The following is a 14,238-nucleotide window of genomic DNA, read 5'->3' as shown; positions in this document are numbered from 1 at the left end:
TAATTTTTTTGGTTACCTTGATGTTTTGATTTGTCGATTATTCGATTTTTCAAGTTCTCGGTTTAGATTTTTTGGTTTTCCAATTCTTCGATTTGTAAATTCTTTAATTTTTAGATTGTTCAATTTCTCGATTTTTAGATTTTTCAATTTTTCGGTTTACCGATTTTTTTTCATTTAAAATGTTTCAATTTTTCAATTATTAACTTTTCGATTTTTCAATTTTGGTCTAATTTGATTTCTTAATTTTTTGATTTTTTGGCTTTTTGAGTGTTCAATTTTTTGATTTTTGAATTTTAGATTTTTGTTTTTTTGATTTTTTTGGTGTTTCGATTTACCAATTCTTCAATTTTTCGATATTTTAATTTTTCAATTTTTCGAATTCTTCAATTTTTGATTTTTCTTTTCTTTTATTTCTCAATTTTTGGATGTTTTAAATTTTACATTTTTCAATTTTACTATTTTTTGATGCTTGGATTTCTCAATTTTTCAAGTTTTCAATACTCAATTTTTCAGGATTTAAATATTGAGAACTTTTCAATTTCTGGATTTTCAATTTTCAGATATTTTGATTTTTTGACTTTTTAATGTTTCGATTTTTGGGTGTGTTGATTTTTCGATTTTTAAAGTTTTTTTTTTAACTAAGCAGCTATTATTTCACCAAGCATATATTATTTTTACTGAGAATTTATTTTTTAACTGAGCATTTATTATATAACTTGGCATTTATCATTTTTACCGAGCAAAAATACAGAGCGTTTAAAAATAGAACTGTGCATTTAATTTGTTCCCTTATCTAAATAACAACAAAACGGTATTAATAATACATTTAGGCGAATAAAGTAATAGACGGGCTTGATAAGCCAGGTAGATTTAAAGAAGAATTGCTGGTTGCGTTTAAGGCAACAAAAGGCGCCCAATTCAAACTTGTCTCTCGTCTCGCGTTCCCCCTTAAGAGGGTTTAAAAGACACTGTGTGCTTGCAGTGACGGAAAGAGTGCTATCTTGGAACGAGAGACCGTGGGAAATCATGAAGCAGCTGGGGAAAGACAGCATCAGGCAGATGGAGTTGATGAGGTTCTACTTGCAGCTGAAGCAAGACCCACACGGACCAAATTTAGCGTTATTTGTGGGCAATCTGCCGCCGAACCTTTCGGAGAGAAATTACGAGAACATCCTCACGGAGTTTCTAGGAAAAGGTACCCCGGCACGATTCGAGTATCCTGGGTTCATGATTCTTTTCGTTTCCAGAAAACAAATTCTCTAAAATTGGTCCCATCTACTACGAATACGGGTCTATGGTTATAACGTACGAGGATTCTGACAAGGCAGTCCGGGCGCTGTACACTCTTAGAGAATCAAAATTTGAAGACAAACACCTGCTAGGTGAGCCAGTCGATGGGTTGTAACTATATAATGACTTGTTGTACCTAGTGATGCTGCTACCAAACATCGAGCCGTCAATGACTCCCAACGGGGTGCAACCGCTTCTGGTCTTCGTCAACGTGAAATCTGGAGGTTGTCAAGGTCTGGAACTCATCTCCAGCTTCCGGAAGCTGTTGAATCCTTACCAAGTGTTCGACCTGGACAACGGCGGTCCTCTGCCCGGTCTGTACGTGTTTCGGAACATCCAGAACTACAAGATTCTGGTCTGCGGAGGCGACGGGACCATCGGTTGGGTACTGCAGTGTCTGGATAACGTGGGCCAAGACTCGCAGTGCTCTTCTCCGGCTTGTGCCATCGTTCCGCTGGGGACAGGTTTGTCTTCTTCGAGTCTTAAAACTGGCTTTGAAGATGATGGTTTGAGCGGATTGTGAGTGTATTTTTTGCAGGTAACGACTTGGCGAGGGTGCTAAGGTGGGGACCAGGTTATACGGGTGGCGAAGACCCATTGAACCTGTTGCGGGACGTGATAGACGCGGAGGAGATCCGGTTGGATCGGTGGACGGTGGTATTCCATCCAGAGGATAAGCCAGACGACAGCGTTAAGCAGGTCAACTCCACCGGTAAGAAGAGGCAAAAACTGTCCAAAATGAAAGTGACCAATGAGCAAATTAGAAAAGCAGGTCAATCATATGTGTTTATAGATGTTGTTTTGCTGTAATTGAGACTAACGGGTTTAACAATCAGTTGCGCGTAGTTCGTATGGCCATTGCCTGCTGAAATTTTAACTGTAGGTTTGTCCACCTACTTTTTCTGAAAGCAGGATGGAATAGCGCTCTTAGAGCTTGGCCACTCATTAATAAACCTACTTTAATAGTCAATCTTTAAACTGAACAATCCAACGGTGGTAACTGTGAGTATGACGTACAGTTTCACGTCGCACCTCCACGCCTAAAACCTGACTTAAATAAAGTACCTAAACAATCAACTAAAGCAGCTCCAACGTAGACTGATCACAGATAGATGCATGGCTTGGTTTAGTTTACGGCAAAACAACATTGTTATAAAAGATTGGTATAAAACAATTCTAGACGCTTTCTCAAAAAGTAGGTTGTCCAATTTTGCTTAAAATTTTACGGAAAACTATTGGCCCATCACGTAGTTCTGTGGGCGTTCAGCGACGCCTCAGACCCAAGTCGGGGCGTTCCTGGACGGCCCGGAAGCGCGATACATACAAGAGTTGACTCTTACCTGAACACTTACTACAGTTGTAGCAGGTTCGACGAGCGAGGACAACTCCCAAATCTTCGTTATGAACAACTACTTCGGAATCGGCATCGACGCGGATCTGTGCCTGGATTTTCATAACGCGCGAGAGGAGAACCCGAACAAGTTCAACAGTCGTTTGCACAACAAGAGCGTTTATGTCAAAATGGGGTTGCGGAAAATGGTGGGGCCAAAAATGTGCAAGGACTTGCACAAAGAAGTACGCTTAGAAGTGGACGGAAAACTCGTAGAACTACCTCAAGTGGAAGGCATCATCATTCTTAACATTTTAAGGTAATAACTGTCTTTTAAAAGACGCTTTAGGTACTAATCGTTGTTTGGGACAGTTGGGGGTCCGGGGCGAATCCGTGGGGCCCCGAGAAGGAAGACCAGTTTTCCAAGCCCAACCACTGGGACGGAATGCTGGAGGTCGTGGGCGTAACCGGGGTGGTCCATTTGGGGCAGATACAGTCGGGGCTACGATCGGCCATGCGGATTGCACAAGTACGCTTTAACCCATCTGGAATTCTTTTCTAAGTCCATGTTTGCAGGGTGGTCACATAAAAATCCATCTTCATTCAGACATTCCAGTCCAGGTGGATGGTGAACCATGGGTGCAAAGTCCCTGTGATGTTGTAGTGCTCAAGTCTGCTCTGAAGGTACGCCGACCTACTTAGCGATAGCAACTAGTATAGTTTGATTTTTCTCTCTACCGCTATTATTTTGTTTTAATGTAGTACTAGTGGTTTTTTTCAGTTCACGTTTTAGACAACTTACGATTTTTTTACACTATCGAAAACACCCATTAAAGAGTTTGTGTAATAATTTCTGTGGTAATCTATCTAAAGTTATCAGTTCGATTTTTAAGTGCGCAAAACGTAACTCATTTCCGATATAGCACAAACCTTCTTCTTACAGTACTGTAGCTAGCTGTACTCGTACAGATGCATGTAGTGCAAAGCATACCCCACCCTCCCCAGTACCACAGTCTACGCCAAACTGTCTTCACTAACTAATAAAACATTATTTAAACTTCATTACATCTCGTACTTTATTCCACCAAGGAACGACTTGAGTTCGAAAAAATATCGTTACACCTGGTGGAATAAAGAATAATCCTGAGCTAAAAGTGAGTCACGCGGGATCGTTATTATGTTTAAAAAACAACCGTTTATGAGGTGACTATTAATGTTTGTGGTTTTTATTGTTATGTTGGCAGCATTTTTAAAATTGACGTACTAGCAATAATTTAGAATTTTGTTGCTTCCATTATTAATAGTCACCCGATTAAACTTAATGGAAGTATTTTTTTTCCAAAACAGTGAAAATTACAAACTTATTAATAAGACATTTTAAATTTTCTACTGCTGACTCACAACTAAACACGTGCCATTAAAATTACTTGGGGTGGTCGAATTGTTGAATAAAGTTTGCAAAACCAAAAATTTCGGTTTAGTGTCAATGACGTACAGCGTGGTGTTTTTATCTTTTTTCACTGTGCGATCTCAGAAACCGTGAAGGATACAAAAGGGCTTATTTAAGTTGTTTTAATTCACAGTTGGCAACACTTTTGTATTTTATGTTTTCTCAGTTTCCAAATTATAATGGTGACGAAAGATAAATCCATCATCTCGTAGCGTGAGGGACAAAGAATTATCACGATGTAATTTTTAAACATTTGTAATTTTTAATTTTTTTCTAATTTAATAATTTGACGTTTGTTTTGAATCTTTCGAAGTAGAGTTAGCCATGAAAATCTAGTAAATTTGTTGGTAGTCGGTAAATAATAATCAAAATTCGCTAAATTTTCTAATAATAGTAATTACATAAAACAAAATACAAACTGTTCTTTATTTACCAACATCTCTAGCCAAGACTTACGCTTCAAGGTTATAAAAGAAAAAATTGGTCTAAAGTTGTTTCGACTGAACTTCCCTCGCTTCTGAAGTACAGTCCACCAAATACTGCTGGTCTGAAAGATTATTAAATTTAATTTTAGGGGAATTTTACTTGTTTGTGATCTCTATGGAGTAAAAACAATATAGAAGGTACTAGTCACAGCGTAACAGATAAAAAGGAGGTTTCACATTCTTAAATAAAATACACTTAAGGCCCCCGAGAAGGTTTCACATTCCTAAAAAAAGATACATTTGGGGCCCCCGAGAAGGTTTCACAATAAAAAAATGACATTTGGGACCCCCGAGAAGGTTTCACATTTTAAAAAAAGCCAGTTTGAAGTCCCGAGAAGGTTTCACAATAAAAAAATGACATTTGGGACCCCCGAGAAGGTTTCACATTTTAAAAAAAGACAGTTGGGACCACCGAGAAGGTTTCACAGACATTTGGCGCCCCCGAGAAGGTTTTACATTTTTAAAAAAGCCAGTTTGGACCCCCGAGAAGGTTTTGCAATAAAAAAAATGGCATTTGGGACCCCTGAGAAGGTTTCACATTTTAAAAAAAGACAGTTGGGACTACCGAGAAGGTTTCACAGACATTTGGCACCCCCGAGAAGGTTTCTCATTTTTAAAAACGCCAGTTTGCACCTCCGACAAGGTTTCACAATAAAAAAATGACATTTGGGACCCCTGAGAAGGTTTCACATTAAAAAAAAAGACAGTTGGGACCACCGAGAAGGTTTCACAGACATTTAGCGCCCCCGAGAAGGTTTCTCATTTTTAAAAAAGCCAGTTTGCACCTCCGACAAGATTTCACAATAAAAAAATGACATTTGGGACCCCTGAGAAGGTTTCACATTAAAAAAAAAGACAGTTGGGACCACCGAGAAGGTTTCACAGACATTTAGCGCCCCCGAGAAGGTTTCTCATTTTTAAAAAAGCCAGTTTGCACCCCCGACAAGGTTTCACAATAAAAAAATGACATTTGGGACCCCTGAGAAGGTTTCATATTTTTAAAAAAAGACAGTTGGACCACCGAGACGGTTTCACAAACATTTGGCGCCCCCGAGAAGGTTTCTCATTTTTAAAAAAGACAGTTGGGACCTCCGACAAGGTTTCACAACAAAAAAAATGACATTTGGGACCCCTGAGAAGGTTTCACATTAAAAAAAAAGACAGTTGGGACCACCGAGAAAGTTTCACAGACATTTGGCGCCCCCGAGAAGGTTTCTCATTTTTTAAAAAGCCAGTTTGGACCCCAGAGAAGGTTTCACAATAAAAAAATGACATTTGGGACCACTGAGAAGGTTTCATATTTAATAAAAGACAGTTGGGACCACCGAGAAGGTTTCACAGACATTTGGCGCCCCCGAGAAGGTTTCTTATGTTTAAAAAAGCCAGTTTGGACCCCCGACAAGGTTTCACAATAAAAAAATTACATTTGGAACCCCTGAGAAGGTTTCACATCAAAAAAAAAGACAGTTGGGACCACCTAGAAGGTTTCACAGACATTTAGCGCCCCCGAGAAGGTTTCACATTTTTAAAAAAGCCAGTTTGGACCCCCGAGAAGGTTTCGCAATAAAAATATGACATTTGAGACCCCTGAGAAGGTTTCACATTTTAAAAAAAGACAGTTGAGACCACCAAGAAGGTTTCACAGACATTTGACGCCCCCTAGAAGGTTTTTCATTTTTAAAAAAGCCAGTTTCGACCCCGAGAAGGTTTCACAATAAAAAAATGACATTTGGGACCACCGAGAAGGTTTCACATTTAAAAAAAGACAGTTGGGACCACCGAGAAGGTTTCACAGACATTCGGCGCCCCCTAGAATGTTTCTCAGTTTTAAAAAAAGCCAGCTTGGACCCACCAGGAAGGTATCACGATAAAAAAATGACACTTGGGACTCCCGAGAAGGTTTTACATTTAAAAAAAGAGAGTTGGGACCACCAAGAAGGTTTCACAGACATTTGGCGCTACCGAGAAGATTTCTCAGTTTTAAAAAGGCCTGTATGGACCCCCGAGAAGGTTTCGCAATAAAAATATGACATTTGGGACCCCCGAGAAGGTTTCACATTTAAAAAAAGACAGTTGGGACCACCGAGAAGGTTTCACAGACATTCGGCGCCCACGAGAATGTTTCTCAGTTTTAAAAAAGCCAGTTTGGACCCCCGAGAAGGTTTCACGATAAAAAAATGACACTTGGGACTCCCGAGAAGGTTTTACATTTTTTAAAAAAGCCAGTCTGGACCCCCGAGAAGGTTTCACAATAAAAAAAAATCCATTTGGAACCCCTGAGAAGGTTTCACATTAAAAAAAAAGACAGTTGGGACCACCTAGAAGGTTTCACAGACATTTAGCGCCCCCGAGAAGGTTTCACATTTTTAAAAAAGCCAGTTTGGACCCCCGAGTAGGTTTCGCAATAAAAATATGACATTTGGGACCCCTGAGAAGGTTTCACATTTTAAAAAAAGATAGTTGGGACCACCAAGAAGGTTTCACAGACATTTGACGCCCCCGAGAAGGTTTTTCATTTTTAAAAAAGCCAATTTCGACCCCGAGAAGGTTTCACAATAAAAAAGTGACATTTGGGACCACCGAGAAGGTTTCACATTTAAAAAAAAGACAGTTGGGACCACCGAGAAGGTTTCACAGACATTTGACGCCCCCGAGAAGGTTTCTCATTTTTAAAAAAGCCAGTTTGAACCCCGAGAAGGTTTCACAATAAAAAATGACATTTGGGACCCCCGAGACGGTTTCACATTTAAAAAGAGACAGTTGGGACCACCGAGAAGGTTTCACAGACATTTAGCGCCCCCGAGAAGGTTTCTCATTTAAAAAAAAAAACAGTTTGGACCCCCGAGAAGGTTTGACAATAAAAAAAATGACATTTGGGACCCCCGAGAAGGTTTCATATTTTTAAAAAAAGACAGTTGGACCACCGAGACGGTTTCACAAACATTTGGCGCCCCCGAGAAGGTTTCTCATTTTTAAAAAAGACAGTTGGGACCCCGAGAAGGTTTTACAATTAAAAAATATATACTTGGGACCCTCGAGAAGGTTTCACATTAAAAAAAAAATAGTTGGAATCCTCGAGAAGGTTTCACAATAAAAAAAGACATTTGACACCCCCGAGGTTTTTCATTTTTGAAAAAGACAACTGGAAACCCCAAGAAGGCGTATTCCCACCTTTTCAAGAAAGTGGGGTAATTTCATCAATAAAAAATTTGTCATAAGGTCATAAACATGGATAATACACAATGCGAAAGAAAAAGAGAAAAAAAAACGAAAGGCAAAGTGTGAAATCGAACCTCCGACGTCCGGTCCGCCTTCCTGACTCGTAACCACTAGACCACACTAATGGTAAACCGTGCATACAGACAGTTATGGAAAAACTCAAAGCGGATTCGTACATCACACTTACATGTTGTATAGGTAACAGTTAAATTAAGCAAACATTGAATTCTTTGAAATGACGTCATCAAAGTATTGGTAGGGACAATTATCAAAATTTTGGTTAGCATTTAACCATCTACATGATAATTCTAATATACATACAAAATTTGACAACAATCGGTCCAGCAGTTTCGGAAATTACGTGTCTAATAAAAATGGATACAGACATCAGACAGACAGACAGACAGACAGACAGACGGGAACGGGGGACTTCTTTTTTCGTACTCTAGGGGTCATGAAACGTCGAGAAAATATAAAAGTGGCCATTCGTCCGATGGAAAATAAAGACCGGAAAAAACCGGTCATGAATGGAAAGCAGTGGAGCTGAACGATAAAAGTGTGGAAGAAAAACAAAACAGACTCTTTGAACGACTAAAATCGCCAATCAAATGAAAAATATGGGAATATTTGTCTATAGTCAAATTTAAGTTGCCTTCAATGAATCTTTTAAATCAAGCACCACATTTCATTGGTGGAATTCACGACACCAAATTTAAAATGTGACAAAATCGGCACAAATGATTCATCGTTACCAACCTAAATTTGGACAAATATTACCACGTTTTTCTGGACACCGAAAAACAATTTTGAGTGGAGTTTACCAATAAAAATACAAAATTCAAGAAAATATCACTAACTACAGAACGTATTATAGTTCGTTTACCGAACAGATGGAGTGGTCACGTGTTTACAAATACACCGTCTGTTCCTTGTTTTTGAAAAATAACATACAGTATAATTTAAAATGTTTTTCATAAGGGGTCAGCATGGAAAACAAAAAAGTACAAAACTATTACCCTTGCCTGCGAAAAGTCCTGATCTTAATCCTATTGAAAATGTGTGGGACAATATTGTTGGCGAAGTTTGTAAAAGTGGAAGCTTGGACTAACTATACATCGATTATCTCCTGCATTTAGTCGATTCGATGAAAAAATGGATGTATACAATCATTCAAGCCAGTAGAAGCTATACCGGGTGTCTGGAAAATAGCGGATTAACTCTTCAGTACGTTATAAAATAATTAAAAAATTCTTCATGATGTAGATTACAAAAAAACAGTAATTTTATAAAAGTAAAATAAACATAAACTAATTTTAGCAACTATTAGCCCCGCCTACCCTCTCTTTTCTTAGAGGGTATGTCATTTGCCAAAATCGAGCTTATTTTAGAAGGTACTAATCCCGCCCACCCGCCCTCTATTTTCTTACAGAGATCTCGTCTGCCCAAGTCAGCCTTATCGTAGCAGGTACTAGCCCCACCCACCCACCCTCTCTTTTCTTACAGGATATGTCATCTGCCAAAATCGATCTTATTTTAGCAGCTACTAACCCCGCCCACCCGCCCTCTATTTCCTTAGAAGGATCTCTTTTGCCAAAATCAGTCTTACCTTGGCAGGTACTAGGCCCGCCCACCCACCCTCTATTTCCTTAGAGGGTATTTCATTTGCCAAAATCAGTTTAATCTTGCTAAAGTTTTGGCAACTGAAATCTCTCTAAGAAAATAAAGGGCGGTGGGCGGGGTTAGTTCTTGCTAATCTAAAACCGATTTTGGTAAATGATACCCTCTAAGAAAAGAGAGGGTGGGTGGGTGGGGCTAGTTCCTGCTAAGATGAGTGATTTTGGCAAATGAGATACCTTCTGAGAAAAGAGAGGGCGGGTGGGTGGGGCTAGTACCTGTTAAGACTGATTTTGGCCAATGACATATTCTTTGAGAAAAGAGAGGGCGGGTGGGTGGTTGGGGCTAGTACCTGTTATGATAAGACTGATTTCAGCAAATCACGTATCCCCTAAGAAATTTAATTAAATTATTATAAGGAGACAAGATTGTTTTGAATTTTTCAAAAAAAAACGGGGTTCCTAAATTCACTCAAAAACAGGTCAGGCCAAAATTTTTCAAAAATAGTACACCAAAGTCCGCCAAAATTGTTTTAAAAAAATCTCCATGGTCTGCTAAAATATTAATTGATTTAGTAAATTTTTGTGTCGGCAATTCTGAATTATTGGCAGCACTGTTACCATATACGCTTTGACAGGAGTTCACACACCTTACAAGTGTAATGAGAAGATAAATTTCATTTTGACAGTCAGGTGTGCCCTCATAAAATTTTAAATATGCTGCCAACCTGACAAAAAAATCACAATCATTAACAGTGACCCGGTATTTTGCCAAAGAAGAATTTCTTCTTATATTTTCTCTTCTCTTTTAATAGACGATACCAAGTTATTATTTTTATGGTGATAATGTTTGTCCCTCACTTACGTCGCCGAATCGGTTGAAGGTAAAACATGCACGGTAATTTAATTAAGAAACGTGTAATTGAAAGTTTCAAAATTGCATTGTAGCACAAAATTAGCCCTCAAAATTTGCACAAACTCGAATAATGAAAAGTGACTTAAAAAAACTAGAAAGAGAAGCAAACATGTATAGTCGATTTCGGATGAATGTGCATCGTGGTTGGCCTTGACACGTTGGAGTTTACGTTGGTATTAAAGAAATGTCCCTGCTAGTCTGTCAGATTTACTACTAAACTAACGTGCGTTCACACGTGTAAAGCCAACCTGACGCAAATTTATTTGAAAACCGTTTGAATGTTTGTTTCTTTGTCTGTAAATAACTAGTGACGTTTGAAATTGGATTTGTCCCCGCATCTGACAGTAGCATTTGTTAATTTGGACTAAGCGAAAATGACGAGACCTTAGCTGGCCCCCGCGACGTGGCCGCCTCCTTCGGGAGCGGCGGCGTGGCGGCGGCGTTTTAAACTGACAAAAGCCCGCAAGACGGTACTACCCGCTGTTGAGTGTGTCACCAACCTTCTTGTATAGCGTAATAGTTAATGGAAATTCGTTGATGCAGGCGACCATGCTGAAGAAAAATAAGTTCAAGCGTCGGCCTACAGAACCGAACATTCTTCCTGCCAATGGGGAGGGGGGCAAGAGCACCGATGACTAGACCCACCCCGTTCCATTAAACACACCACTCTCTCACAAACTCGACTGTGTTTTCTAAAGTTTCCATCATTTATGTTCGTTGGCATGTACAATATTTTGCTTGTTCGTCATGTACTGGTTGCTTTTTCAGTTGATTCAGTAGCGAGTTGATTGACCGTTTGCCATTCGTTGAATTAATGAGTGTTTGTGTGTGCGCCCCTCCCCAGGCCACCATGCTGAAGAAAATGAAGGGCAAAATGAAGAGGCGCAACACGGAACCGACGATGCTCGTGTCCCCCGGGGCCCAGCTCGCTCCGTTGCCCTCCAACGACGGCGAATCTCCCACGGACCCGTCAAACACCACCTTCTAATCCCCTCAGTGTTGTCTCAGTTTTTCGTGTTTTATTAGACAGTCTCCCAGGGCATGGGTTTTTCTTTCTCTTGCATTTACGAAACGTATTACATAAAATGTATAATTAACGGTAAACTGTAATAATTATTACGTTCAGTATGGTATCATTACCAGTCAGTGGTGAATTCTTATTATTAGTGTCGCGGCGAATGCCCGTTGAGTTTATTTTTCGTTCCTCATAGTTTATTTACTAGTACAAGTCATGTACTGTAGATCTGTTGTAGTTTTCTAAAGTTTATTTACCGAAAGAACAAAAAAATAAATAAAATAAAATAATAATAATAATAAGTAGAGTCCGGGGGGCGAGAGCGCCCCCGGCTCCGTGCATCCCACCGCTGCACGAGTGAGAAATACTCACACGTCTCTCAGATATATATATATATAAAAATACAAAAAAAAGTATATATATATTAAAAAAAGACGACTCGTGGGTCGTCAGGGGGCTTCCACCCCCACTGGCATGTCCTTGGTCGGCTACGTCACTGGAAGGCGCCTCCCGGCTACGGCTAGGCAACCCAAAAGGGACGATCTGCGTGCGACCAATGAAGACTGGTGTGAAGTGCGAGTGAGAGGCTAGATAGAGGATATAGATAGATAGATAGAGGTGAGCGTTCTTCGGCACGTTCTTCGGCTATCCGGGAGGCTGGATTCCACCACTGGCCGACCGCCGAAGCGGCAACGTAGGTTATGCAATTCTAGTCACCCTTTCCCTGGAGCGCAGCCGCGAGTAAGGTGGCAGGAACTGTAGGCTCAGGTGGCGGCGTTAGGTCTCTCTATCCAGGAAGCGACACGTTAACGCCGTCGTTAATCTGCCGGGACGCAAGGGGCTCAGTTTTTCACGGGTTGCCGCCTGGAGCCCGCCCGTGATTAATATGCGTTTTGGTAGATTTACGAAACGACAGTACCATAGTTTAGCTCTTATCTTATTACTACATTGATGTGCTATGTTTGTAATTATATTTCCCAAACGTATGTAATTATAGAAATGGTCAGAACCGTTACGTCTGTTCCATCTAGCGGAAAAACTTCACCTTACTTTTATCCGCAAGGGTGATCCGAGGTCTTAGATAACACACGTTTCGAATATCTGCCCTGGACATTCCCAAGATTCGCCTGAGATGAGGTTTTTCTGTTAACACATAAGATATATTATAATTATATGTATATGTGATCATAGATATATTAAAAATTGTGAAATATAGAAATATTAAATGTATTCATTTGTTTCTTTATTTTTTATCATGGCCGAGTTCAACTGAGGACATGTGCTGGAGAATAGTCAATCAGAACATAACTAACATACATACAAAGACTATTATGAATATATCTATATTAATATAATTATTTCGCTAGTTACTTCAAACTGGTTGTCTTGTTTATGTACCGCTCGACAATGAATGTAATACGAGTATGTAATAAAAGTAAGATGTTCGTTCGTTAGATGCAGCCAAAACTTGTATAAACCTCATCAAAATATTTTGTTTCAACAGAGATAAATGATCACAAATACAGACGAGTCTGATTATTACCATCCCTTCCCTAAACGCATCAACAATCACAACAATCTCTCTCTACTCAATTATACCATCAAAAATAACACAAAGTACAACTGAAAAGACTAAAAGAATGACTTAATGACAATACTTCCACTAGATATGGTATTGTCTCCTAAAATTCCAGCTATAGTAAAACGTCTTGAACCAGCATGTTTCTAATACCTGCCACTATCAAACAAAAGCAGAATATTGAAGTTGATCAAAACAATTAAGTATTTATTAAATGTCAAATTGACACGAAAAGTCTTGACTAATGTTATCTCCCCTAGAAGGACACGGGCAGTGAGAATCGTTTAGGGAACGTGGAAGTGTTCTAAGAAGTGCAGCTAGTGGAAAACAAAAAAAAAACTGTTTTCGTAGCAAAAGAAACTTTAATCAAAGCTAGTACAATAACTACCATTAGTGAAACAAATAAATTATGTTTTTGGAATCGTTCGTTATTTCAAAATTTAAACATGTTAGGATAATAATTAATTATCTTACATACTCTATATACATATAAACTCCTTTGATGTTCTTCTTTCTTGCTTTCTCCACCTGAAAATCTTCTCGAGCCGCCACTGGCGACAGCATAGATTCTTCCAACTAATGCTATATTTTCAGCACCTTTTTTTTGTGTAAAATTGGTAGACCTGTCACTCCGCCTTACTTACTGCTGTCAAAATTGACGTGATTGACACTTGACAGTTACATTTAATTTACGTAAAAATTTAAACTTCAAATGTTACAATATGACATTTGGCGTACCAATTCCGACGAAAATCTCCAAAATTAAAAAAAAATCCTATTTTTGTTTAAAAATGGGAAAAAGGTGCGATTTTAACACGCTCATTCTTTGGAGCACTCGTTTAACTACTCGTTCTCTAACTTTGGGGTTCGTGCTCTAAAATAATATCTTATGAAACTTGCTTCTTAACATGTAGTCGCAGCAAAACTCAACGAGAAGGAAACGTCATTTGCTTCAACATTTTCAGGAAATTCGTATATTACAAGCTATACATCGACGTGATTTTAGCCACAACTAAATTTGACAAAAATTTAGGTTAGGTGTCACTTGTTATCACTCTATTTTGACACTTAAATCCAGTAGCTAAAGTTTCAAAATTTTCACAAATCAAGTGTAGGCTATTAGTGCGAATCCACTTTGTGGTTAAGTTTTGTCTCCTCACTTATCAACATTTAGCGCTATGTCACTTTTAAGCGTTCAAGAAACTTTGGTTAATGATAATCAATAACAAATTTTGACGCTAATTAAATGTCACTGTCAAGAGTGTCAACCATGTCACTTTTGACAACAGGAAGTGAAATGGAATGACAAGTCTACCAATTCATGGATACCAACTGAAACTG

At 39.0% G+C, this 14,238-nt stretch overlaps 1 protein-coding gene across 9 annotated transcripts in view; it reads left to right on the top strand.

The window, feature by feature from the left end:
• LOC135128667 (diacylglycerol kinase theta) overlaps positions 1 to 12,841 on the top strand; it is a 79,337-nt gene extending 66,496 nt beyond the window's left edge. For 4 of the 9 annotated variants that reach the window (XM_064055657.1, XM_064055651.1, XM_064055656.1 and 1 more), the window contains 8 exons: positions 983 to 1,195; positions 1,248 to 1,382; positions 1,431 to 1,754; positions 1,829 to 2,062; positions 2,648 to 2,939; positions 2,993 to 3,149; positions 3,197 to 3,304; positions 11,148 to 12,841. In XM_064055657.1, the coding sequence (XP_063911727.1) occupies positions 983 to 1,195; positions 1,248 to 1,382; positions 1,431 to 1,754; positions 1,829 to 2,062; positions 2,648 to 2,939; positions 2,993 to 3,149; positions 3,197 to 3,304; positions 11,148 to 11,291 (1,607 nt within the window). In that variant the 3' untranslated portion in view covers positions 11,292 to 12,841. Of the gene's footprint in view, positions 1 to 982; positions 1,196 to 1,247; positions 1,383 to 1,430; positions 1,755 to 1,828; positions 2,063 to 2,647; positions 2,940 to 2,992; positions 3,150 to 3,196; positions 3,305 to 10,846 lie in introns of all 9 variants that reach the window. The other 5 variants (XM_064055658.1, XM_064055655.1, XM_064055654.1 and 2 more) reach the window with 4 other exon arrangements.
• The last annotated feature ends 1,397 nt before the right edge of the window (positions 12,842 to 14,238 follow it).

Source organism: Zophobas morio, unplaced genomic scaffold (assembly GCF_036711695.1).
Source record: "Zophobas morio isolate AGI-343-1 ecotype UQ-CSIRO unplaced genomic scaffold, CSIRO_AGI_Zmor_V1 ptg000014l, whole genome shotgun sequence".
Taxonomy (NCBI): Eukaryota; Metazoa; Arthropoda; class Insecta; order Coleoptera; family Tenebrionidae; genus Zophobas; species Zophobas morio.
Note: the sequence above shows the minus strand (reverse complement) of the source record. Positions and strands in the feature narration are given on the sequence as shown.